The sequence below is a fragment of the Mustelus asterias genome, chromosome 13 (assembly GCF_964213995.1).
Source record: "Mustelus asterias chromosome 13, sMusAst1.hap1.1, whole genome shotgun sequence".
Taxonomy (NCBI): domain Eukaryota; kingdom Metazoa; phylum Chordata; class Chondrichthyes; order Carcharhiniformes; family Triakidae; genus Mustelus; species Mustelus asterias.
The window spans coordinates 49998317-50025656 of record NC_135813.1 but is presented as its reverse complement, the minus strand read 5'-3'; the positions used below and the strand labels follow the sequence as shown (position 1 = coordinate 50025656).

The following is a 27340-nucleotide window of genomic DNA, read 5'->3' as shown; positions in this document are numbered from 1 at the left end:
TTCCTCCACAGTCTTCAGAACCCTACCTTTGACCCTGTAATCCACATTTAAATTAGTCCGACCAAAATGAATCACCTCACATTTATCAGGGTTAAACTCCATCTGCCATTTTTCAGCCCAGCTTTGCATCCTATCTATGTCTCTTTGCAGTCTACAACAGCCCTCCACCTCATCCATTACTCCACCAATCTTGGTGTCATCAGCAAATTTACTGATCCACCCTTCAGCTCCCTCCTCTAAGCCATTAATAAAAATCACAAAGAGCAGAGGACCAAGCACTGATCCCTGTGGCACTCCGCTAGCAACCAGCCTCCAGTCCGAAAATTTTCCATCCACCACCACCCTCTGTCTTCGATCAGATAGCCAGTTACCTATCCAATCTGCCAACTTTCCCTCTATCCCACACCTCCTTACTTTCATCATAAGCCGACCATGGGGAACCTTATCAAACGCCTTACTAAAATCCATGTATATGACATCAACTGCCCTACCTTCATCAACACACTTAGTTACCTCCTCAAAAAATTCAATCAAATTTGTGAGGCACGACTTGCCCTTCACGAATCCGTGCTGACTATCCCGGATTAATCCGCATCTTTCTAAATGGTCGTAAATCCCACCCCTAAGGACCTTTTCCATCAACTTACCAACCACCGAAGTAAGACTAACCGTTCTATAATTACCAGGGTCATTTCTATTCCCTTTCTTAAACAGAGGAACAACATTTGCCACTCTCCTGTCCTCTGGCACCATCCCTGTGGACAGTGAGGACCCAATGATCAAAGCCAAAGGCTCTGCAATCTCATCCCTTGCCTCCCAAAAAATCCTAGGATATATTTCATCAGGCCCAGGGGACTTATCGACTTTCAGTTTATTCAAAACTGCTCGTACATCCTCCCTCCGAACATCTACTTCCTCCAGCCTATTAGCCTGTAACACTTTCTCTTCCTCAAAAATGTGGCCCCTCCCCTTGGTGAACACTGAAGAAAAGTATTCATTCATCACCTCTCCTATCTCTACTGACTCCATACACAAGTTCCCACTACTGTCCTTGACCGGCCCTAACCTCACCCTGGTCATTCTTTTATTCCTCACATAAGAGTAAAAAGCCTTGGGGTTTTCCTTGATCCGACCCGCCAAGGACTTTTCATGCCCCCTTCTAGCTCTCCTAAGCCCCTTTTTCAGCTCATTCCTTGCTAACTTGTAACCCTCAATCGAGCCATCTGAACCTTGTTTCCTCATCCCGACATAAGCTTCCCTCTTCTTTTTTGCAAGACATTCCACCTCTTTTGTGAACCATGGTTCCCTCACTCGGCCATTTCCTCCCTCCCTAACAGGGACATACCTATCAAGGACACCCAGTATTTGTTCCTTGAAAAAGTTCCACTTTTCATTAGTGCCTTTCCCTGACAGTTTCTGTTCCCATCTTATGCCCCCTAATTCTTGCCTAATCGCATCATAATTACCTCTCCCCCAATTATAAACCTTGTCCTGCCGTACGACCCTATCCCTCTCCACTGCAATAACAAAAGACACCGAATTGTGGTCACTATCTCCAAAGTGCTCTCCCACAACCAAATCTAACACTTGGCCCGGTTCATTACCCAGTACCAAATCCAATGTGGCCCCACCTCTTGTCGGCCTACCACATATTGTGTCAGGAAACCCTCCTGCACACACTGCACAAAAACTGCCCCATCCGAACTATTTGAACTACAAAGGTTCCAATCAATATTTGGAAAGTTGAAGTCACCCATGACAACTACCCTGTGACCCCCACACATATCCATAATCTGCATTCGCAAATTCTTCCTCCACATCTCTATTACTATTTGGGGGCCTATAGTAAACTCCTAACAACGTGACCGCTCCTTTCCTATTTCTAACTTCAGCCCATATTACCTCAGTATGCAGATCCCCCTCGAAGTGCCTTTCCGCAGCCGTTAAACTATCCTTGATTAACAATGCTACTCCTCCACCTCTTACCAGCTTTCCTACACTTACTGAAACATCTATACCCCGGAACGTCCAACAACCATTCCTGTCCTTGTTCTACCCATGTCTCCATATTGGCCACAACATCGTAGTCCCAAGTACCAATCCACGCCCCAAGTTCATCTACCTTGTTCCGGATGCTCCTTGTATTGAAGTAGACACACTTCAACCCACCTTCCTGTCTACTGGTACCCACCCTTGACCTTGATACCTTCCCCAATACCTCACTACCCTCAACACTGACTTCCGGGCGACAACTCCTTTTCCCACCCCCCTGACAAATTAGTTTAAACCCCCCCTGAAGAGCCGTAGCAAATTTCCCTCCCAGGATATTGGTGTCCCTCTGGTTCAGGTGCACCCCGTCCTGTTTGTACAGGTCCCACCTTCCCCAGAATGTGTTCCAATTATCCACGTAGCTGAAACCCTCCCTCCTACACCATCCCTGCAACCACATGTTTAACTGCACTCTCTCCCTGTTCCTCAACTCGCTATCACGTGGCACCAGCAACATACCAGAGATGACCACATGTTTTGTCTTGGCTCTCAGCTTCCAGCCCAGCTCCCTAAATTCCTGTTTTGAGATTGGTCCGTCACTGCATACCACTGGTGTACAGTACAGTTTGGGACAGGTTTGTCACTGTGTAACACCGGGGTACAGTCCCGGTGTGGACGGGTCTGTCTCTGCACAACATTGGGTTACAGTACTGCTGTGGCGCATCTGTTACTATATATCACTGGGGCATAGTACTGATGGGGACAGGTCTGTCACTGTAAAACACATTGGTACAGTTCGGGTGGGGACGGGTCTGTCACTGTACAACATTGGGACACAGTACTAGTGTGGCGTGTCTGTCACTGTATAACACTAGGGCACAATACTGGTGGGTACGTGTCTGTCACTGTATAACACTTGGGTACAGTACTGGTGAGGACAGATCTGTCACTGTAAAACACATTGGTACATTACGGGTGGGGTTGGGTCTGTCACTAAACACTGGGGTACAGTACTGGTGGGGATGGTCCTGTCACTGTATAACACTGGTGTACAGTACTAGTGGGAACGCTGGGATGCAATACTGGTGGTGACAGGTCTGTCACTGTGCAACATTGGGGTACAGTACTGGTGGGGAAGGATCTGTCACTGTATAATACTGGGGTACAGTACTAGTGGGGATGGGTCTGTCACTGTACAACACTGGGGTACAGTACTGGTGGGGACGGGTCTGTCGCTGTCAACATTGGGGTACAGTACAGGTGGGGACGTGTCTCACTGTATGTCATTCGGGTCCAGTACTGGTGGGAATGGGTGAGTTACTGGACAACACTGGGATACAGTACTTTTGGAGACTGGTCCGTCACTGCATACCACTGGGGTACAGTACTGTTGGGGACCGGTCTGTTACTGTATAATACGAGGGTACAGTACTGGTAGGGATGGGTCTGTCACTGTGCAACATTGTGGTACAGTACTGGTGGGGACGGTCTGTCACTGTACGCCATTCGGGTCCAGTACTGGTGGGAATGGGTGTGTGAATGTACAACACTGGGGTATGGTACTTTTGGAGACTGGTCCATCATTGCATACCACTGGGGTACAGTACTGGTGGGGACAGGTCTGTCACTGTATGACACTGGGATACAGTCCCGGTGGGAATGGGTCTGTCACTGTATAACACTGGGGTACAGTACTGGTGGGGACGGGTCTGTCACTGTATAATTCTCGGGTACGGTACTGGTGGGGACGGGTCTGTCACTAGGGTACAGTACTAGTGGGGATCTGTGTGTCACTGTATAACGCTGGCATACAGTACTGGTGGGGATTGGTCTGTGACAGTCTAACACTGGGGTACAGTACTCGTGGGGATGGGTCTGTCACTGTAAAATACTGGGGTATAGTATTGGTGGGGACGGGTCTGTCTCTGCACAACATTGGGGTACAGTACTGGTGTGGCGCATCTGTCACTGTATAACACTGGGGCACAATATTGGTGGGGACAGGTCTGTCACTGTGTAACATTGGGGTACAGTACTGGTGGCGAAGGATCTGCCACTGTATAATACTGGGGTACAGTACTAGTGGGGACGGGTCTGTCACTGTACAACACTGGGGTACAGTACTAGTGGGGACGGGTCTGTCGCTGTCAACATTGGGGTACAGTACTGGTGGGGACGGGTCTGTCACTGTATGCCATTCGGGTCCAGTACTGGTGGGAACGGGTGTGTTACTGGTCAACACTGGGGTATGGTACTTTTGGAGACTGGTCCATCATTGCATACCACTGGGGTACAGTACTGGTGGGGACTGGTCTGTAACTGTATAACACTGGGATACAGTCCCGGTGGGAATGGGTCTGTCACTGTATAGCACTGGGCTACAGCACTAGTGGGGATGAGTCTGTCACTGTATAACTCTCGGGTACGGTACTGGTGGGGACGGGTCTGTCACTATACACTAGGGTACAGTACTAGTGGGGACCTGTGCGTCACTGTATAACACTGGCGTACAGTACTGGTGGGGATTGGTCTGTGACAGTCTTAACACTGGGGTACAGTCCCGGTAGGGATGGGTCTGTCACTGTAAAATACTGGGGTACAGTATTGGTGGGGACGGGTCCGTCTCTGCACAACATTGGGGTGCAGTACTGGTCTGGCACATCTATCACTGTATAACACTGGGGCACAGTATTGGTGGGGACAGGTCTATCACTGCAAAGCACATTGGTACAGTACGGGTGGGGACGGAGCTGTCACTGTACTACACTGGAGTACAGTACCAGTGGGGACGGGTCTCACTGTATAACACTGGGGCATAGTCCTGTTGGGGATGGGTCTGTCACTGTATAAGACTGGGGTACAGTATTGATGGGGACGGGTCTGTCTCTGCACAACATTGGGGTACAGTACAAGTGGGGGCAGGTCTGTCACTCTGTAACACTGGGGCACAGTACTGATCGGGACATGTCTGTCACAGTATAACACTTAGATACGGTACTGGTGGGGACAGATCTGTCACTGTAAAACACATTGGTACAATACTCGTGGAGGTGGGTCTGTCACTGTATAACACTGGGGTACAGTACCGGTGCAGAGGGGTCTGTCACTGTATAACTTTGGTGTACAGTACTAGTGGGGACGGGTCTGTCACTGTATAACTCTTGGGTACAGTACTGGTGGGGACTAGTCTGTCACTGTATGGCATTCTGGTACAGTACTGGTGGGAACGGGTGTATTACTGTATAACACTGGGGTACAGTACTAGTGGGGACGGGTCTGTCACTGTATAACACTGGGGTATAGTACCGGTGCAGAGGGGTCTGTCACTGTATAACACTGGTGTACAGTACTAGTGGGGACGTGTCTGTCACTGGTGGGGACTAGTCTGCCACTATGCACAAGGATACAGTACTAGTGGGGACCTGTGTGTCACTGTACAGTGACACTGGCGAACAGTATTGGTGGGGATTGGTCTGTCACAGTATAACACTGGGATACAATACGAGTGGAGATGGGTCTGTTTCTGTCTAGCACTGGGGTACAGTACTGGTGGGGACATGTCTGTCACTGTATGGCATTCTGGTACAGTACTGGTGGGAATGGGTGTATTACTGTATAACACTGGGGTACAGTACAAGTGGGGACAGGTCTGTCACTCTGTAACACTGGGGTACAGTACTGGTTGGGACATGTCTGTCACAGTATCACACTTGGGTACGGTACTGGTGGGGACAGATCTGTCACTGTAAAACACATTGGTACAGTACTAGTGGGGACGGGTCTGTCACTGTATAACACTGGTGTACAGTACTGGTGGGGATGGGTCTGTCCCTGTATAACACCAGGGTACAGTACTGTTGTGGATGGGTCTGTCACTGTATAACACTGGGCTACAGTACTAGTGGGGACGGGTCTGTCACTGTTCAACAACTGGGGCACAGTACTAGTGGAGACGTGTCTGTCACTGTATAACAGTGGCATACAGCACTGGTGGGGATGGGTCTGTCAATGTATAACTCTTGGGTACAGTACTGGTGGGGACAAGTCTGTCACTATACACTAGGGTACAGTACGAGTGGGGACCTGTGTGTCACTGTATAACACTGGCGAACAGTACTGGGGGGGATTGGTCTGTGACAGTATTACACTGGGATACAATATGAGTAGAGACGGGTCTGTTTCTGTCCAACACTGGGGTACAGTATTAGTGGGGACGGGCCTGTCACTGTACAACAGTGGGGTACATTACTGGTGGGGACGTGTCTGTCACTGTATGCCATTCGGGTACAGTACTGGTGGGAACGGGTGTATTACTGCATAACACTGGGGTACAATCCCAGTGGGGATGGGTCTGTCACTGTAAAACACTGGGGTACAGTATTGGTGGGGACGGGTCTGTCTCTGCACAACATTGGGGTACAGTACTGGTGTGCCGCATCTGTCACTGTATAACATTGGGGCACAGTACTGGTGGGGACAGGTCTGTCACTGTAAAACACATTGGTACATTAAGGGTGGGGATGGGTCTGTCACTGTATAACACTGGGCTACAGTACTAGTGGGGACGGGTCTGTCACTGTATAACAATGGGGTACACTCCCGGTGGAGATGCGTCTATCACTGGAAAGCACTGGGGTATAGTATTGGTGGGGACGGGTCTGTCTCTGTACAATATTGGATACCATACTGTTGTGGCGCACATGTCACTGTATAACACTGGGACATAGTACTGGTGGGGATGTGTCCGCCACTGTATAATACTGGGGTACAGTACTAGTGGGGACTGGTCTGTCACTGTACAACACTGGGGTACAGTTCTGGTGGGGACGTGTCTGTCACTGTATGCCATTCGGGTATAGTACTGGTGGGAACGGGTGTGTTACTGTATAACACTGGGGTACAGTACAAGTGGGGACGAGTCTGTCACTCCATAACACTGGGCTACAGTACTTTTAGAGATTGGTCTGTCACTGCATACCACTGGGTATACAGTACTGTTCAGGACAGGTCTGTCGCTGTATAACACTGGGGAACAGTCCCAGTGTGGATGGGTCTGTCTCTGCACAACATTGGGGTACAGTACTGGTGGGGACGGGTCTGTCACTGTATAACACTGGGGTACAGTACTGGTGTGGACGGGTCTGTCACTGCACAACACTGGGCTACAGTACTAGTGGGGACGGGTCTGTCACTGTTCAACACTGGGATACAGTACTGGTGGAGATGTGTCTGTCACTGTATAACACTGGTGTACAGTACTGGTGGGGATGGGTCTGTCACTGTGTAACACTAGGGTACAATACTAGTGGGGACAGGTCTGTCACTGTCTAACTCTCGGGTACGGCACTGGTGGGGACAAGTCTGTCACTATACACTAGGTTAGAGTACTAATGGGGACCTGTGTGTCGCTCTATAACACTGGCGTACTGGTGGGGATTGGTCTGTCACAGTATAACACTGGGATACAGTACGAGTGGAGGCAGGTCTGTCTCTGTATAACACTGGGGTACAGTACTGGTGGGGACCGGTCTGTCTCTGTATAACACTGGGGTACATTACTGGTGGGGACGGGTCTGTCATTGTATAACTCTCGGGTACGGCACTGGTGGGGACGGGTCTGTCACTATACACTGGGGTACAGTACAAGTGGGGACCTGTGTGTCACTGTATAACACTGGCGTATATTACTGGTGGGGATTGGTCTGTCACAGTATAACACTGGGACACAGTACTGTGGGGTGGGTCTGTCACTGTATCACACTGGGATGCAGTACTAGTGGTGACAGGTCTGTCACTCTACAACAGCGGGGTACAGTACTGGTGGCGACGGATCTGTCACTGGATAATACTAGGGTACAGTACTGGTGGGGACGGGTCTGTCACTGTATGCCATTCGGGTACAGTACTGGTGGGAACGGGTGTATTACTGTATAACACTGAGGTACAGTACCAAGTGGGGACGGGTCCGTCACTCTATAACACTGGGGGATAGTATTTTTGGAGACTGGTCCGTCACTGCATACCACTGGGGTACAGTACTGGTGGGGACAGGTCTGTCGCTGTATAATACTGGTGTACAGTCCTGGTGGGGATGGGTCTGTCACTGTAAAACACTGGGGTACAGTATTGGTGGGGACGGGTCTGTCTCTGCACAACATTGGGGTAGAGTACTGGTGTGGCGCATCTGTCACTGTATAAAACTGGGGCACAGTACTGTTGGAGACGTATCTGTCACTGTAAAACACATTGGTACATTCAGGGTGGGGACAGGTCTGTCACTGTATAACACTGGGGTACAGTGCTGGTGGTGATGGGTCTGTCACTGTATAACACTGGGGTACACTCCCGGTGGAGATGGGTCTGTCACTGTAAAGCACTGGGGTACAGTATTGGTGGGGACGGGTCTGTCTCTGTACAACATTGGGGTACCGTACTAGTGTGGCGCACTTGTCACTGTATAACATTGGGACATAGTACTGGTGGGGACGTGTCCGCCACTGTATAATACTGGGGTACAGTACTGGTGGTGACAGGCCTGTCACTGTACAACAGTGGGGTACAGTACTGGTGGCAACGGATCTGTCACTGGATAATACTGGGGTACATTACCAGTGGGGACTGGTCTGTCACTGTACAACAATGGGATACAGTACTGGTGGGGACCGGTCTGTCACTGTATAACACTGGGGTACAGTTCTGGTGGGGACGTGTCTGTCACTGTATGCCATTCGGGTATAGTACTGGTGGGAACGGGTGTGTTACTGTATAACACTGGGGTACAGTACAAGTGGGGACGAGTCTGTCCCTCCATCACACTGGGGTGCAGTACTTTTGGAGATTCGTCCGTCACTGCATACCACTGGGGTACAGTACTGTTCAGGACAGGTCTGTCGCTGTATAACACTGGGGTACAGTCCCAGTGTGGATGGGCCTGTCTCTGCACAACATTGGGGTACAGTACTGGTGGGGATGGGTCTGTCCCTCTATAACACTGGGGTACAGTACTAGTGTGGACGGGTCTGTCACTGTACAATACAGGGCTACAGTACTAGTGGGGACGGGTCTGTCACTGTCAACACTGGGATGCAGTACTAGTGGAGATGTGTCTTTCACTGTATAACACTGGTGTACAGTACTGGTGGGGATGGATCTGTCACTGTATAACACCAGGGTACAATACTAGTGGGGATGGGTCTGTCACTGTATAACTCTCGGGTACGGCACTGGTGGGGACAGGTCTGCAACTATGCACGAGGTTAGAGTACTAATGGGGAGCTGTGCGTCACTGTATAACACTGGCGAACAGTACTGGTGGGGATTGGTCTGTCACAGTATAACACTGGGATACAACATGAGTGGAGATGGGTCTGTTTCTGTCTAACACTGGGGATGCAGTACTGGTGGTGACAGGTCTGTCACTGTACAACAGTGGGGTACAGTACTGGTGGCAACGGATCTGTCACTGTATAATACTGGGGTACAGTCTGTCACTGTATGCCATTCGGGTACAGTATTGGTGTGAACGGGCGTATTACTCTACAACACTGGGCTACAGTACAAGTGGGGACGGGTCTGTCACTGTTCAACAACCGGGGTACAGTACTAGTGTGGATGTGTCTGTCACTGTATAACACTGGGCTACAGTACAAGTGGGGACAGGTCTGTCACTGTTCAACAACCGGGGTACAGTACTAGTGTGGATGTGTCTGTCACTGTATAACACTGGGTTACAGTACTGGTGGAGACGTGTCTGTCACTGTATAACACTGGCATACAGTACTGGTGGGGATGGGTCTGTACACTGGGGCAAAGTACAAGTGGGGACGGGTCTGGCACTCTGTAACACTGGGGCACAGTACTGGTCGGGGCATGTCTGTCACTATATAACACTGGGGTACAGTACTGGTGGGGACAGGTCTGTCACTCTATAACACAGGGGTACAGTATTTTTTAGACCGGCCTGTCACTGCATACCACTGGGATGCAGTACTGGTGGGGTCGGGTCTGTCGCTGGAGAACACGGGTACAGTACTGGTGGGGACAGGCCTGTCACTGTATAACACTGGGTACAGTACTAGTGGGGACGGGTCTGGTACTGTATAACTCTTGGTTACAGTACTGGTGGGGACAAGTCTGTCACTATACACTAGGGTACAGTACTAGTGGGGACCTGTGTGTCACTGTATAACACTGGCGTATAGTACTGGTGGGGATTGGTCTGTCACTGTATAACACTGGGATACAGTACGAGCGGAGACGTGTATGTCTCTGTATAACATTGGGGTACAGTTCTGGTGGAGACGGGTCTGTCACTATATAACACTGGGGTACAGTACTGGTGGGGACAGGTCTGTCACTGTATAACACTGGGGTACAGCACTGGTGTGGACTGGTCTGTCACTCTATAACACAGGGGTACAGTATTTTTTAGACCGGCCTGTCACTGCATACCACTGGGATACAGTACTGGTGGGGTCGCGTCTGTCGCTGGAGAACATGGGTACAGTACTGGTGGGGACAGGCCTGTCACTGTATAACACTGGAATACAGTACAAGTGGGGACGGATCTGTCACTTGATAACACTGGGGCACAGTACTCGTGGGGACGTGTCTGTCACTGAAGAACAATTGGGTACAGTACTAGTGGAGACGTGTCTGTCACTGTATAACACTGGCATACAGTACTGGTGCGGACGGGTCTGTCATTGTATAACATTGGGGTACAGTGCTGGTGGGAATGGGTCTGTCACTGTATAACACTGGGGTACAGTACTGGTGCGGACGGGTCTGTCATTGTATAACATTGGGGTACAGTGCTGGTGGGAATGGGTCTGTCACTGTATAACACTGGGGTACAGTACTGGTGCGGACGGGTCTGTCATTGTATAACATTGGGGTACAGTGCTGGTGGGAATGGGTCTGTCACTGTATAACACTGGGGTACAGTACTGGTGTGGACGGGTCTGTCATTGTATAACATTGGGGTACAGTGCTGGTGGGAATGGGTCTGTCACTGTATAACACTGGGGTACTGCATTTTTTAGACCGGCCTGTCACTGCATACCACTGGGGTACAGCACTGGTGGGGTCGGGTTTGTCACTGTATAACACTGGGATGCAGTACTGGTGGTGACGGATCTGTCACTGCATACCACTGGGGTACAGTACTGGTGCAGACTGGTCTGTCACTGTATAACACTGGGATACAGTACCGGTGGGAACGGGTCTGTCACTGTATAACACTGGGGTACAGTACTGGTGGGGACGGGTCTGTCACTGTATAACACTGGGATACAGTACCGGTGGGAACGGGTCTGTCACTGTATAACACTGGGGTACAGTACTAGTGGGGACAGATCTGTCACTCGATAACACTGGGGCACAGTACTAGTGGAGACGTGTCTGTCACTGTGTAACACTGGGGTACAGTACTGGTGGGGAGAGGTCTGTCACTGTATAACACTGGGATACAGTACTGGTGGGGACTGGTCTGTCACTGCAACATTGGGGTACAGTGCTGGTGGAGACGTTTCTGTCACTGTATGCCATTCGGGTATTGTACTGGTGGGAACGGGTCTGTCGCTGTATAACATTGGGGTGCAATCCAAGTGGGGACGGGTCTGTCACTGTATAACACTGGGGTACAGTACTGGTGGGGACTGGTCTGTCACTGCAACATTGGGGTACAGTGCTGGTGGAGACGTTTCTGTCACTGTATGCCATTCGGGTATTGTACTGGTGGGAACGGGTCTGTCGCTGTATAACATTGGGGTGCAATCCAAGTGGGGACGGGTCTGTCACTCTCTAACATTGGGTACGGTACTTTTGGAGACCGGTCTGTCACTGCATAGCACTGGGGTATAGTACTAGTGGGGACTGGTCTGTCGCTGTATAACACGGGTACAGTACTGGTGCAGACGGGTCTGTCGCTGTATAACACTGGTGTACAGTACTGGTGGGTCGGGTCTGTCCCTGCATAACACCGGAGTACAGTACTAATGTGTACAGGTATGTCACTGTAGAACACTGCGCTACAGTACTTGTGGGAACGGTCTGTCACTACAACACTGGGGTACAGTACTGGTGGCGACGGGTCTGTCACTCGATAACACTGGGGCACAGTACTCGTGGGGATGTGTCTGTCACTGTATAACACTGGCATACAGTACTGGTGGAATGGGTCTGTCACTGTATAACTCTTGGGTACAGTACTGGTGGGACAGGTCTGTCACTATACACTGGTTTTACAGTACTAGTGGAGACGTGTCTGTCACTGTATAACACTGGCATACAGTACCGGTGGGGATAGGTCTGTCACTGTATAACACTGGGGTGTGAGGACTGATCTGTCACTGTATAACTGGGGTACAGTACTGGTGGGGACAAGTCTGTCACTGTATAACACTGGGGTACAGTACGAGTGGAGACGGGTCTGTCTCTGTATAACACTGGAATACAGTACGAGTGGAGACGGGTCTGTCTCTGTATAACACTGGAATACAGTACGAGTGGAGACGGGTCTGTCTCTGTATAACACTGGAATACAGTACGAGTGGAGACGGGTCTGTCTCTGTATAACACTGGGGTACAGTACTGGTGGGGACGGGTCTGTCGCTGTATAACACTGGGGTACAGTACGAGTGGAGACGGGTCTGTCTCTGTATAACACTGGAAAACAGTACGAGTGGAGACGGGTCTGTCTCTGTATAACACTGGAATACAGTACGAGTGGAGACGGGTCTGTCTCTGTATAACACTGGAATACAGTACGAGTGGAGACGGGTCTGTCTCTGTATAACACTGGGGTACAGTACTGGTGGCGATGGGTTTGTCACTGTATAACACTGGGGTACAGTACTGGTGGGGACAGGTCTGTCACTGTAGAACAGTTTTGTACAGTACTGGTGGGGATGGGTCTGTCACTGTATAACACTGGGGTACAGTACTGGTGGGGATGGGTCTTGTCACAGTATAACACTGGGGTACAGTACTGGTGGGGATAGGTCTGTCACAGTATAACACTGGGGTACAGTACTGGTGGGGATGGGTCTGTCACAGTATAACACTGGGGTACAGTACTGGTGGGGATGGGTCTGTCACAGTATAACACTGGGGTACAGTACTGGTGGGGATGGGTCTGTCACAGTATAACACTGGGGTACAGTACTGGTGGGGATGGGTCTGTCACAGTATAACACTGGGGTACAGTACTGGTGGGGACGAGTCTGTCGCTGTATAACACTGGGATACAGTACTGGTGGGGACGGGTCTGTCACAGTATAACACTGGGGTACAGTACTGGTGGGGATGGGTCTGTCACAGTATAACACTGGGGTACAGTACTGGTGGGGATGGGTCTGTCACAGTATAACACTGGGATACAGTACTAGTGGGGATGGGTCTGTCACAGTATAACACTGGGGTACAGTACTGGTGGGGGATGGGTCTGTCACAGTATAACACTGGGGTACAGTACTGGTGGGGATGGGTCTGTCACAGTATAACACTGGGGTACAGTACTGGTGGGGACGGGTCTGTCGCTGTATAACACTGGGGTACAGTACTGGTGGAGACGGGTCTGTCTCTGTATAACACTTGGGGACAGTACTGGTGGGGACGGGTCTGTCACTGTAACGCTAGGGTGTAGTACTAGTGGGGCCCTGTGTGTCACTCGATAACACTGGCGTATAGTACTGGTGGGCTGGGTCTGTCAGTGTATAACACCGGGGTACAGTAATAGCGTGGACGGGTCTGTCGCTGTACAACACTGGGCTACAGTACTAGTGGGGACTGGTCGTCACTGTACAACACTGGGGGACTGTACTAGTGGAGACGTGTCTGTCACTGTATAACACTGGGGTACAGTACAGTGGGGACAGGTCTATCACTATATAACATTCAGGTACAGTATTGGTGGGGCTGGTCTGTCACTGTGCAACATTGGGGTACAGTACTGGTGGGAACGTGTCTGTCACTATATGACACTCGGGTACAGTATTAGTGGGGACCTGTGTGTCACTATTACACTGGCATACAGTACTGGGGGTGTAGGTCTGTCATAGTATAACACTGGGATAGAGTACGAGTGGAGGCAGGTCTGTCACTGTATAACACTTCAGTACAATCCTGGTGGGTATGGGTCTGTCATTGTATTACACGGGTACACCCCTGGTGCGGACAGTCTGTTTTTCTACAACACTGGGGTGTTAACAGTACTGGTATGGATGGGTCTGTCACCATACAGCATGGGTACAGTACTGGTGGGGATGGGTCTGTCACAGTATAACACTGGGGTACAGTACTGGTGGGGATGGGTCTGTCACAGTATAACACTGGGGTACAGTACTGGTGGGGACGGGTCTGTCGCTGTATAACACTGGGATACAGTACTGGTGGGGACGGGTCTGTCACAGTATAACACTGGGGTACAGTACTGGTGGGGATGGGTCTGTCACCGTATAACACTGGGGTACAGTACTGGTGGGGATGGGTCTGTCACAGTATAACACTGGGATACAGTACTAGTGGGGATGGGTCTGTCACAGTATAACACTGGGGTACAGTACTGGTGGGGATGGGTCTGTCACAGTATAACACTGGGGTACAGTACTGGTGGGGATGGGTCTGTCACAGTATAACACTGGGGTACAGTACTGGTGGGGACGGGTCTGTCGCTGTATAACACTGGGGTACAGTACTGGTGGAGACGGGTCTGTCTCTGTATAACACTTGGGGACAGTACTGGTGGGGACGGGTCTGTCACTGTAACGCTAGGGTGTAGTACTAGTGGGGCCCTGTGTGTCACTCGATAACACTGGCGTATAGTACTGGTGGGCTGGGTCTGTCAGTGTATAACACCGGGGTACAGTAATAGCGTGGACGGGTCTGTCGCTGTACAACACTGGGCTACAGTACTAGTGGGGACTGGTCGTCACTGTACAACACTGGGGGACTGTACTAGTGGAGACGTGTCTGTCACTGTATAACACTGGGGTACAGTACAGTGGGGACAGGTCTATCACTATATAACATTCAGGTACAGTATTGGTGGGGCTGGTCTGTCACTGTGCAACATTGGGGTACAGTACTGGTGGGAACGTGTCTGTCACTATATGACACTCGGGTACAGTATTAGTGGGGACCTGTGTGTCACTATTACACTGGCATACAGTACTGGGGGTGTAGGTCTGTCATAGTATAACACTGGGATAGAGTACGAGTGGAGGCAGGTCTGTCACTGTATAACACTTCAGTACAATCCTGGTGGGTATGGGTCTGTCATTGTATTACACGGGTACACCCCTGGTGCGGACAGTCTGTTTTTCTACAACACTGGGGTGTTAACAGTACTGGTATGGATGGGTCTGTCACCATACAGCATGGGTACAGTACTGGTGGGGACCTGTCTGTCAGTATAGAATACTGGGGTACTGTACTGGTCGGGACGCGTCTGTCATTGTATAACACTTGGGTCCAGCACTGGTGGGGACGGGTCTGTCACTGTATAACACTGGGATACAGTACGAGTGGGGACGGATCTGTCACTGTTTAACACTGGGATACAGTACTAGTGGGGATGGGTCTGTCACTGTTTAACACTCAGGTACAGTTCCATAGAACCATAGAACATTACAGCACGGAAACAGGCCTTTTGGCCTTTCTTGGCTGTGCCAAACCATTTTTGTGCCTAGTCCCACTGACCTGCACCTGGATCATATCCCTCCACACCCCTCTCATCCATGTACCTGTCCAAGTTTTTCTTAAATGTTAAAACTGAGCCCGCATTCACCACCTCATCTGGCAGCTCATTCCAAACTCCCACCACTCTCTGTGTGAAGAAGCCCCCCCTAATATTCCCTTTAAACTTTTTCCCCCTCACCTTTAACCCATGTCCTCTAGTTATTTTCTCCCCCAGCCTCAGTGGAAAAAACCTGCTTGCATTCACTCTATCTATACCATCATAATTTTATACACCTCTATCAAATCTCCCCTCATTCTTCTATGCTCCAGGGAATAAAGTCCTAACCTATTCAACCTTTCTCTGTAACTCAGTTTCTCAAGTCCCGGCAACATCCTTGTAAACCTTCTCTGCACTCTCTCAACCTTATTAATATCCTTCCTGTAATTAGGTGACCAAAACTGCACACAATACTCTAAATCCGGCCTCACCAATGTCTTATACAACCTCACCATAATATTCCAACTCCTATACTCAATACTTTGATTTATAAAGGCCAATGTACCAAAAGCACTCTTTACGACCCTATCTACCTGTGACGCCACTTTTAGGGAATTGTGTATCTGTATTCCCAGATCCCTCTGTTCTACTGCACTCTTCAGTGTCCTACCATTTACCTTGTATGTTCTACCTTGGTTTGTCCTTCCACACTTGTCTGCATTAAACTCCATCTGCCATTTTTCAGCCCATTTTTCTAGCTGGTCCAAATCCCTCTGCAAGCTTTGAAAACCTTCCTCACTGTCCACTACACCTCCAATCTTTGTAACATCAGCAAACTTGCTGATCCAATTTACCACATTATCATCCAGATCATTGATATTGTAGTGGGATCTTTCTTTTTACTCCATTTGCGGGCCGGTATTTGGGGGTCTGCTGATAGCTGTGAGTGTCTCTCTCCTACAAATTTCAAAGGATCGGGGAATGCTGCACTGGGGCAACTCCGCAGGAGAGAGAGCGCTGAACCAGGCTCACCGTTTATACCTGACCGGTAACCTGATACTTATATCACACAGCCATCCCAAAACCACCACCAAGGCCCGAGTGATTCTCTTCCTTGTCGGTGGGACAATAGCCACCCTGTACCCACACCACTCGAGTGGGTTCCCAAGAGAGAGAAACAGAGAGACTCTGTCCTTTATCTCCTGACCAGCAGTCTCCCTTGAGTGAGCGGGTTCGAATCGCTCAGATCACCCTCGGTTCTGGACTCCGGATTTATGGTGAGGGATATTGAAACTGTGACCTCGCCAGAGTGCATCGATGAGAGAACAAGAGGCAAGACGAACTCCAAAACGAGTTTCAAACTTACAGTGATTTATTTAACAATAGAATCAACCTCTCCAATGCCACACCATCTGGGAGTCTCTGTCACGACCACAGAAGCTCCTGTCTGTACCTCTGACTATTGAGTCCCCTATCACTACCGCTCTCCTCTTCTTCCACCCTCCCTTCTGCGCTGCAGAACCAGACTCAGTGCCAGAGATCCGGCTGCCGCAGCTTGTCCCAGGTAAGGCATCCCCCACAACAGCATCCAAATCGGTATACCTGTTGTTGCACATTCTCCTCGTGTCTGCGTGGGTTTCCTCCGAGTGCTCCGGTTTCCTCCCACAGTCGAAAGATGTGCATGTTAGGTTGATTGGCCATGCTAAGATTGCCCCTTAGTGTCCTGAGATGCATAGGTTAGAGGGATTAACGGGTAAATATGTAGGGATATGGGAGTAGGGCCTGGGTGGGATTGTGGTCGGTGCAGACTCGATGGGCCAGATAGCCTCTTTCTGCACTGTAGGGTTTCTATGATTTCTATGTTGTGGAGGGGAATGGCCACAGGGAAACCCTGCTCTGCCTGCCCTTTCCCTTTCCCTCGCTTGACGGTAACCCAATTACCTGTGCTCTGTGCCTTTGGCGTAACTGCCTCCCTGAAGCTACCAACTATAAACTCCTCATTCTCCCGAATGATTTGGAGGTCATCCAGCTCCTGCTCCAGTTGCCTAACACGGTTTGTTAGGAGCTGCAGCTGGATACACCTCCTGCAGGTGTCGTTAGGTCACCCTGACTTCCCACATCATGCAAGAGAAGCATTCCAACATCCTGCCTGGCATTCTTTCTACTCTGAAGAAACAATAACAACTTACCGGAACCTACCCTCACCTCTGACTGTTCACGCCGAAGCCTGTTTGAGCCAAAGCCGCCCCACTCTGCTCCCTCTCACTCGCTGCCCGCTCACAACGCTACGCGCTGGATAGAGCGGCCTGCTTTTTAAACCTTCCGCGTGCTACTGGCTGACGCCAGAGAAAAAAAAACTTCCCAGGTCTCACTGGGGCCTCCTTCCGGTTTTAGACTTCCGGCTGCCTTACAAAAACTCCGGGAAAAAAAAGAATTAAGTTATAAATCCCTCTTTCCTACTAGCTTTCCTCACTTGAATCACCTCTCTAGCTGCTCCTCTGGAACAATGAGTTCTGGTGGGGATGGGTCTGTCCCTGTATAACACCAGGGTACAGTACTGGTGGGGACGGTTTGTCAGTGTATAACAGTGGGGTATAGTACTGGTGCGGACGGGTCGGTCACTGTATAACACTGCAGTACAGTACTGGTGGGGATGGGTCTGTCACTGTATAACACTGCAGCACAGTACTGGTGGGGATGAGTCTGTCACTGTATAACACTGGGATACAGTACTGGTAGGAACGGGTCTGTCACTGTATAACACTGGGGTACAGTACTGGTAGGAACGGGTCTGTCACTGTATAACACTGGGGTACAGTACTGGTAGGAACGGGTCTGTCACTGTATAACACTGGGGTACAGTACTGGTGGGAATGGGTCTGTGTCTATAACACTGGGATACAGTACTGGTGGGGACAGATGGGTCGCTGTATAACACTGGGATACAGTACTGGTGGGGATAGGTCTGTCACTGCACTGTGTAACACTGGGGTACAGTACTGGTGGGGACGGGCCTGTCACTGTATAACACTGGTGTACAGGACAAGTGGGGACGGGTCTGTCACTGTATAACATTGGAATACAGTACTGGTGGGGGTAGGTCTGTCACTGCACTATATAACACTGGGATACAGTACTGGTGGGGATGGTCTATCACTGTATAACACTGGTGTACAGTACAAGTGGGGACGGGTCTGTCACTGTATAACACTGGGATACAGTACTGGTGGGGATGGGTCTGTCACTGTATAACACTGGGATACAGTACTGGTGGGGACGGGTCTGTCACTGTATAACACTGGGATACAGTACTGGTGGGGATAGGTCTGTCACTGCACTGTGTAACACTGGGGTACAGTACTGGTGGGGCCGGGTGTGTCGCTTTCTAACACTGGGGTACAGTACTGGTGGGGATGGGTCTGTCACTGTATAATACTGGTGTCTAGTGCTGGGCAGACCTGTCTATGGCTATTTCATGCTGGGGTACAGTACTGGACAGAAAGAGTCTATTGCTATTTTGTATTGGGGTAGGATTTGGAGCAGGTTTTGGGAACCGTGGATGACCAGGGAAATTGCGAGACTAGTCGAAAAGAAAACGTTTTCAAGTTTACTTGTTATTATTATCACAAGTAGGCTGACATTAACATTGCAATGAAGTACTGTGAAAATCCCCTAGTCACCACACTCCGGCACCCTGTTGGGGTACACTGAGGGAGAATTAAGCACGGCCAATGCACCTAACCAGCACGTCTTTTGGACTGTGGGAGGAAACCAGAGGAAACCCACATAGACACGGGGAGAACATGCAGACTCCGCAGAGACACTGACCCAAGCCAGAATGAAACCCAGGTCCCTGGTGCTGTGAGCAGCAGTGCTAATGACTATGCCACCGTGCTACCCAAGGATGCATACAAGGTCCAGGCAACTAAACAGATGATACACTTGAAGAACACAGGGAAAAGAACTCAAACAGAGAGTTAGGAAGGCAAAAAGGGGTCACGAAATGTCCTTGGCAGACAGGATTAAGGAGAATCTCAAGACATACATTTATTAGGAACAAGAGGGCAGCTAAAGAAAGATTTTGTCCACTCAAGGACACAGGAGGGAAATTATGTGTAGAACCAAAGGAAGTGGGTGAGATCCTTCATGAGTACTTTGCATCGGTATTCACAAAGGAGAGGGACACATATGTAAACCCTCTAGAGCAGGTCATCATTATGAGGGAAGAAGTGTTTGGTGTATTAAAAAGCACGAAGATAGACGAATCCCCAGTGCCAGATGGCATCTATCCCAGATTACTGAGGGAGACAAGAGAGGAAATTGTTGGGCTTCTAACAGAAATTTTGTTTCCTCGTTTGCCACAGGTAAGGTCCCAGAGGATTGGAGGATAGCAAATGTTGTCCCGTTATTTAAGAAGGTAGCAAGGATAACCTGGGTAATTATAGGCCAGTGAGCTTGGCATCAGTGACAGTGAAACTGTTGGAGAAGAATCTTTGGGATAGGATCTATACACATTTGGAACTGGTCTTATTCGCAACAGACAGCATGGCTTTGTATGAGGGAGGTCATGTCTCACTAATTTGATGGAGTTTTTTGAGGAGGTGAGGTGACAAAAATGATTGACGAGGGAAGGGCCATGGATGTTGTCTACGTGGACTTCAGTAAAGCATTTGACAAGGTCCCTCATGGCAGGCTGGTGCAAAAAGTTAAATCGCACGGGATCAAGGGTGAACTAGCTCGATAGATTCAGAACTGGCTTGACCAAAGAAGACACAGGGTAGTGGTGGAAGAGTGTTTTTCTGAATGGACGTCTTTAACTAGTGGTGTTCTGCAGGGATCAGTGCTGGGACCTCTGTTGTTTGTAATTTCTATAAATCATAGAAACCCTACAGTGCAGAAGGAGACCATTCGGCCCATGAAGCATGCACTGACAACAATCCCACCCAGGCCCTATCCTCGTAACCCCATGTATTTACCCTGTTAATCCCTCTGACTCTAAGGGGCAAATTAGCATGGCTAGTCCACCTAATCACACATCTTTGGACTGTGGGAGAAAACCGGAGGAAACCCACGCAGATACAGGGAGAATGTGCAAATTCCACACAGACAGTCCGAGGCTGGCATTGAACCCGGGTCCCTGGTGTGTGAGGCAGCATTGCTAACCACTGTGCCACTGTGCTGCCCATGACTTGGAAGAAACGTAGCTGGTCTGATTAGCAAGTTTGCGGATGATACTGAGATTGCTGGAGTTGCGGATAGTGATGAAGATTGTCAGAGAATGCAGCAGGATATAGATAGACTGGAAAATTGGGCGGAGAAATGGCAGATAGAATTTAATCCGGACAAATGCGTGGTGATGCATTTTGGAAGATCCAATTCAGGTGGAAACTATAAAATAAATGGCAGAACCATCAGGAGCATAGGCACACAGAGAGATCTGGGAGTAAAGGTCCACAGATCCTTCAAAGTGGAAGCACAGGTGGAAAAGGTGAAAAGAAAGTGAAAAGAAAGCATTTGGCATGTTTGCCTTCATTGGCCGAAATACTGTGTCCAATTCTGCACATCCCACTACCAGAAGGACATGGAAGCTTTGGAGGGAGTACAGAAAAGGTTTACCAGGATGTTGCCTGGTATGGAGGGTATTAGCTATGAAGAGAGATTGAATAAACTAGGGTTGTTCTCCCTGGAAAGACAGAGGCTGAGGAGCGACTTGATAGAAGTTTATAAACTTATGAGGGGCATAGATAGGTTGAACACTCTGCAACAATGGGTTTCAGTGTAGATTAAATGTAGATTGAATCCCTTCCTCGTCATTTTGTCAGATTTGTACAATCAGTAAAATATTAGTAATGTTGCCAAATCCCTGAACAATTTTATTGAAACTTGCAAGGGCTTCTGGAGGAACCTGAGTGAGACCAAAGGTTTGTCAGTCCCTCAGCATCACGTAGCCCCTTCCTGAAACAATATCTTGCTGCTTCATTCTTTCATGGTGTTTTTTTTATTCAGTGCCCATGAGCTCAGAATGGTAGGATGGATGGAGGGGGCCATCCCCGATTGCCTGACACCATCCTTCTTGAAGTCTTCCTGAAACTGGAACACCAGGATGTCCTTGCTGCTGGCACCACCTGCAGACAATGGTACGGAGTGTCCCGCGATGAATTTCTGTGGAAGGATCTCTTTTATCGTTACTACAATGTGAATCGATCAGTCCCTCGCCATCCAGGTTTGTCTCTGCATAGCTTTCTGCCTCTGCATTTCATTAACTGCTAAGAACTTTACTTCAGAGCAGGAGTGAGCCGTATGCTGCCCTGAGCCTGTTTAATCATTCAATGTGATTACTTTTAACATTCCCCTTCAGGCAAGAATATTCTTCCTTGGGTAAGGAGACTAAAACAAAGAACAAAGAAAATTACACACAGGAACAGGCCCTTCGGCCCTGCAACTCTGCACCAACTACTGCCCGACTGACCTAAAACCCCCTACGCTTCCGAGGACCATATCACTCTATTCCAATTCTATTCCTCTATTTGTCAAGACATGATGTGGAGATGCTGGCGTTGGACTGGGGTAAGCACAGTAAGAAGTCTCACAACACCAGGTTAAAGTCCAACAGGGTTATTTGGTAGCACAAGCTTTTGGAGCGTTGCTCCTACTCTTCACTCACCTGAAGAAGGATCAATGCTCTGAAAGCTTGTGCTACCAAATAAACCTGTTGGACTTTAACCTGGTGTAAGACTTCTTACTTTGTCAAGACACCCCTTAAAAGTCACTATCGTATCTGCTTCCATTACCTTCCCCGGTAGCGAGTTCCAGGCACCCACTACTTGCCTCGTACATCTCCTTTGAACCTTGCCCCTCACACCTTAAACTTATGCCCCCTAGTAATTGACTCTTCCATCCTGGGAAAAAGCTTCCGACTATCCGCCTGTCCATGCTCCTCATAATCTTGTTTTTCATTTGATTTGATTTCTTATTGTCACATGTATTAGCATAAAGTGAAAAGTATTGTTTCTTGCGTGCTATACAGAAAAAGCATACCGTTCATAGAAAAGAGAGAGTGCAGAATGCAGTGTTACAGTCATAGCTAAGGTGTAGAGAAAGATCAACTTAATTCAAAAATCTGATGCCAGCAGGGAAGAAGCTGTTCTTGAGTCGGTTGGTATGTGACCTCAGACTTTTGTATCTTTTTCCTGACGGAAGGTGGTGGAAGAGAGACTGTCTGGGGTGGTGGGGCCTTTAACTATGCTGGCTGCTTTGCCGTGGCAGTGGGAAGTGTAGACAGAGTCAATGGATGGGAGGATGGTTTGCGTGATCATAGCTCATGCTCTCCATACCAGGCAACATCCTGGTAAATCTTTTCTGTACCCTCTCCAAAGCCTCCACATCCTTCTGGTAGTGTGGCGACCAGAATTGAACACTATATTCCAAGTGCGGCCTAACTAAGGTTCTATAAAGCTGCAACATGACTTGCCAATTTTTAAACTCAATGCCCAGGCCAATGGATTGGGCTACATTCACGATCTTTTGTAGTTTCCTGCAGTCTTGGGCACAGCAGGAGCCATACCAAGCTGTGATACAACCAGAAAGAATGCTTTCTATGGTGCATCTGTAAAGGTTGGTGAGAGTCGTAGCTAATGTGCCAAGTTTCCGTAGTCTTCTGAGAAAGTAGCGGGGTTGTAGACTTCTATCAGGTTGCCCCTCAACCTCTGTCTTTCCAGTGAGAACAAACCAAGTTTCTCCAGATCTCCTCATAGCTAATGCCCTCCATACCAGGCAACATCCTGGTAAATCTTTTGTATACCCTCTCCAAAGCCTCCACATCCTTCTTGTAGTGTGGCGACCAGAATTGAACACTTCAAGATTGCAAAGATGATTCTGGATAGGAGCGAAGATTGCAAAGATGATTCTGGATAGGAGCGAAGATTGCAAAGATGATTCTGGATAGGAGCGAAAGTAACAGGGTAGTTGTACTGGGGAACTTTAACTTTACAAATATTGACTGGAAAAGCTATAGTTCGAGTACTTTAGAGGGGTCAGTTTTTGTCCAGTGTGCGCAGGAAGGCTTCCTGACGCAGTATGTAGATAGACCAACAAGAGGCGAGGCCACATTGGATTTGGTACTGGGTAATGAACCAGGCCAGGTGTTAGATTTGGAGGTAGGTGAGCACTTTGGTGACAGTGACCACAATTCGATTACGTTTACTTTAGCAATGGAAAAGGATAGGTACATACCAAAGGGCAAGAGCTATAGCTGGGGGAAAGGAAATTATGATGCGATTAGGCGAGATTTAGCTGGCATAGGTTGGGGAAGGAAACTGCAGGGGATGGGCACAATTGTAATGTGGAACTTGTTCAAGGAACAGCTACTATGCGTCCTTGATAAATATGTACCTGTCAGGCAGGGAGGAAGCAGTCGTGTGAGGGAACCGTGGTTTACTAAGGAGGTTGAATCTCTTGTGAAGAGGAAGAAGGAGACTTATGTTAAGATGAGACGTGAAGGCTCAGTTAGGGCACTTGAGAGTTACAAGTTAGCCAGGAAGGACCTAAAGAAAGAATTAAGAAGAGCCAGGAGGGGACATGAGAGGTCTTTGGCAGGTAGGATCAAAGAAAACCCTAAAACTTTCTATAGGCATGTCAGGAGTAAAAGAATGACTAGGGTAAGATTAGGGCCAGTCAAGGACAGGAGTGGGAAGTTGTGCGTGGAGTCTGAAGAGATAGGAGAGGCACTAAATGAATATTTTTCGTCGGTATTTACACTGGAGAGGGACAGTGTTGTTGAGGGGAGTACTGAGATGCAGGCTGTTGGACTGGATGGGATTGATGTTCATAAGGAGGAGGTGTTAGCAATTCTGGAAAGGGTAAAAATTGATAAGTCCCCTGGGCCGGATGGAATTTATCCTAGGATTCTCTGGGAGGCTAGAGAGGAGATTGCAGAGCCTTTGGCTTTGATCTTTGTGTCGTCATTGTCTACAGGAACAGTGCCAGAAGACTGGAGGATAGCAAATGTTGTCCCCTTGTTCAAGAAGGGGAGTAGGGACAACCCTGGTAATTATAGACCGGTGAGCCTTACTTCTGTTGTGGGCAAAGTTTTGGAAAGGATTATAAGAGATAGGATTTATAATCATCTAGAAAGGAATAATTTGATTAGGGATAGTCAGCACGGTTTTGTGAAGGGTAGGTCGTGCCTCACAAACCTTATTGAGTTCTTTGAGAAGGTGACCAAAGAGGTGGATGAGGGTAAAGCGGTTGATGTGGTGTATATGGATTTCAGCAAAGCGTTTGATAAGGTTCCCCATGGTAAGCTTTTGCAGAAAATACGGACACATGGGATTGAGGGTGATTTAGTGGTTTGGATCAGGAATTGGCTAGCTGTAAGAAAACAGAGGGTGGTGGTTGATGGGAAATATTCATCCTGGAGTTCAGTTACTAGTGGTGTACCGCAAGGATCTGTTTTGGGGCCACTGCTGTTTGTCATTTTTATTCATGACTTGGATGAGGGCGTGGAAGGATGGATTAGTAAATTTGCGGATGACACTAAAGTCGGTGGAGTTGTAGACAGTGCGGAGGGAAGTGGCAGGTTACAGAGGGACATAGATAAGCTGCAGAGCTGGGCTGAGAGGTGGCAAATGGAGTTTAATGCGGAAAAGTGTGAGGTGATTCACTTTGGAAGGAGTAACAGGAATACAGAGTACTGGGCTAATGGTAAGCTACTTGGTAGTGTGGATGAACAGAGGGATCTGGGTGTCCATGTGCATAGATCCCTGAAAGTTGGCACCCAGGTTGATAGGGTTGTTAAGAAGGCGTACGGTGTGTTAGCTTTTATTGGTAGAGGGATTGAGTTTCGGAGCCAGGGGGTCATGCTGCAACTGTACAAAACTCTGGTGCGGCCGCATTTGGAGTATTGCGTACAGTTCTGGTCGCTGCATTATAGGAAAGATGTGGAAGTGTTGGAAAGGGTGCAGAGGAGATTTACCAGGATGTTGCCTGGTATTGTGGGAAAATCGTATGAGGAAAGGCTGAGGGGCTTGAGGTTGTTTTCGTGAGAGAGAAGAAGGTTAAGAGGTGACTTAATAGAGGCATACAAGATGATCAGAGGATTAGATAGGGTGGATAGTGAGAGCCTTTTTCCTCGGATGGTGTTGGCTGGCATGAGGGGACATAGCTTTAAATTGAGGGGTGAGAGATATAGGACAGATGTTAGAGGTGGGTTCTTTACTCAGAGAGTAGTAAGGGCGTGGAATGCCCTGCCTGCAGCAGTGGTGGACTCGTCAACGTTGAGAGCGTTCAAGTGGTTATTGGATAAACATATGGATGATATTGGAATAGTGTAGATTAGAGGGGCTTTAAATTGGTTTCACTGGTCGGCGCAACATCGAGGGCCGAAGGGCCTGTACTGCGCTGTAATGTTCTATGTTCTATGTTCTACCCTTCTTAAACAAAGGAACAACATTGGCTATTGTCCAATCCTCTGGGACCTCCCCTGTAGTCATGATGTGGAGATGCCGGTGTTGGACTGGGGTAAACACAGTAAGAAGTTTAACAACACCAGGTTAAAGTCCAACAGGTTTATTTGGTAGCAAAAGCCACACAAGTGACTCACCTGAAGAAGGGGCTTGGAGCTCCGAAAGCTTGTGTGGCTTTTGCTACCAAATAAACCTGTTGGACTTTAACCTGGTGTTGTTAAACTTCTTACTGTGTTGACCTCCCCTGTAGCCAGTGAGGATACAAAGATTTCTCTCAAGTCCCCAGCAATTTCCTCCCTTGCCTCTCTCTGTATTCTGGGGTACATACCATTAGGCCCTGGGGACTTGTCTACCTTAATGTTTGTCAAGACCCCCAATACCTCCTTTTTGATCTCAACATGACCCAAACTATCTACACACCCTTCCTCGACTCATCATCCACCAAGTCCTTCTCTTTGGTGAATACTGATACAAAGTACTCATTTAATACCTCGCCCATTTCCTCTGGCTCCAAACATAGATTCCCTCCCCTGTCCTTGAGTGGGCCAACCCTCTCCCTGGCTGCCTTCTTGTTCTTTATATATCATAGAAATCATAGAAACCATACAGTGCAGAAAGAGGCCATTCGGCCCATCGAGTCTGCACCGACCACAATCCCACCCAGACCCTACCCCCATATCCTACCTGCTAATCCCTCTCACCTACACATCTCAGGACACTAAGGGGCAATCTTTAGCATGGCCAATCAACCTAACCCGCACATCTTTGGACTGTGGGAGGAAACCGGAGCACCCGGAGGAAACCCACGCAGACACGAGGAGAATGTGCAAACTCCACACAGTGACCCGAGGCAGGAATCGAACCCAGGTCCCTGGAGCTGTGAAGCAGCAGTGCTAACCATTGTGCTACCGTGCCGCCCCCACTGTGCTACTGTGCCGCCCCTGTGTATAAAGAATCTTGGGATTTTCCTTAATGCTAGCTAATGACTACTCGTGACCCCTTTTCGCCCTCCTGACTCCTTGCTTAAGTTTCTTTCTACTTTCCTTGTATTCCACACTTGCTTCATGTGTTCCCAGCCTCCTAGCCTTGACAAATGCTTCCTTTTCCTTTTTGATTAAGCTCACAATATCTCTCGTTATCCAAGGTTCCCGAATCTTGCCATACTTATCCTTCATCCTTACAGGAATGTGCCGGTCCTGAATTCCTATCA

At 48.9% G+C, this 27340-nt stretch overlaps 1 protein-coding gene across 4 annotated transcripts in view; it reads left to right on the top strand.

Moving 5' to 3' along the window:
- fbxw5 (F-box and WD repeat domain containing 5) overlaps positions 1–27340 on the top strand; it is a 296735-nt gene that overhangs the window by 4332 nt on the left and 265063 nt on the right. For 3 of the 4 annotated variants that reach the window (XM_078226724.1, XM_078226726.1, XM_078226725.1), the window contains exon 2: positions 21674–21890. In XM_078226724.1, coding sequence (XP_078082850.1) covers positions 21698–21890 — 193 coding nt within the window. In that variant the 5' untranslated portion in view covers positions 21674–21697. Of the gene's footprint in view, positions 1–8573; positions 8590–21673; positions 21891–27340 lie in introns of those variants that run through there. The other variant, XM_078226727.1, reaches the window with a different exon arrangement.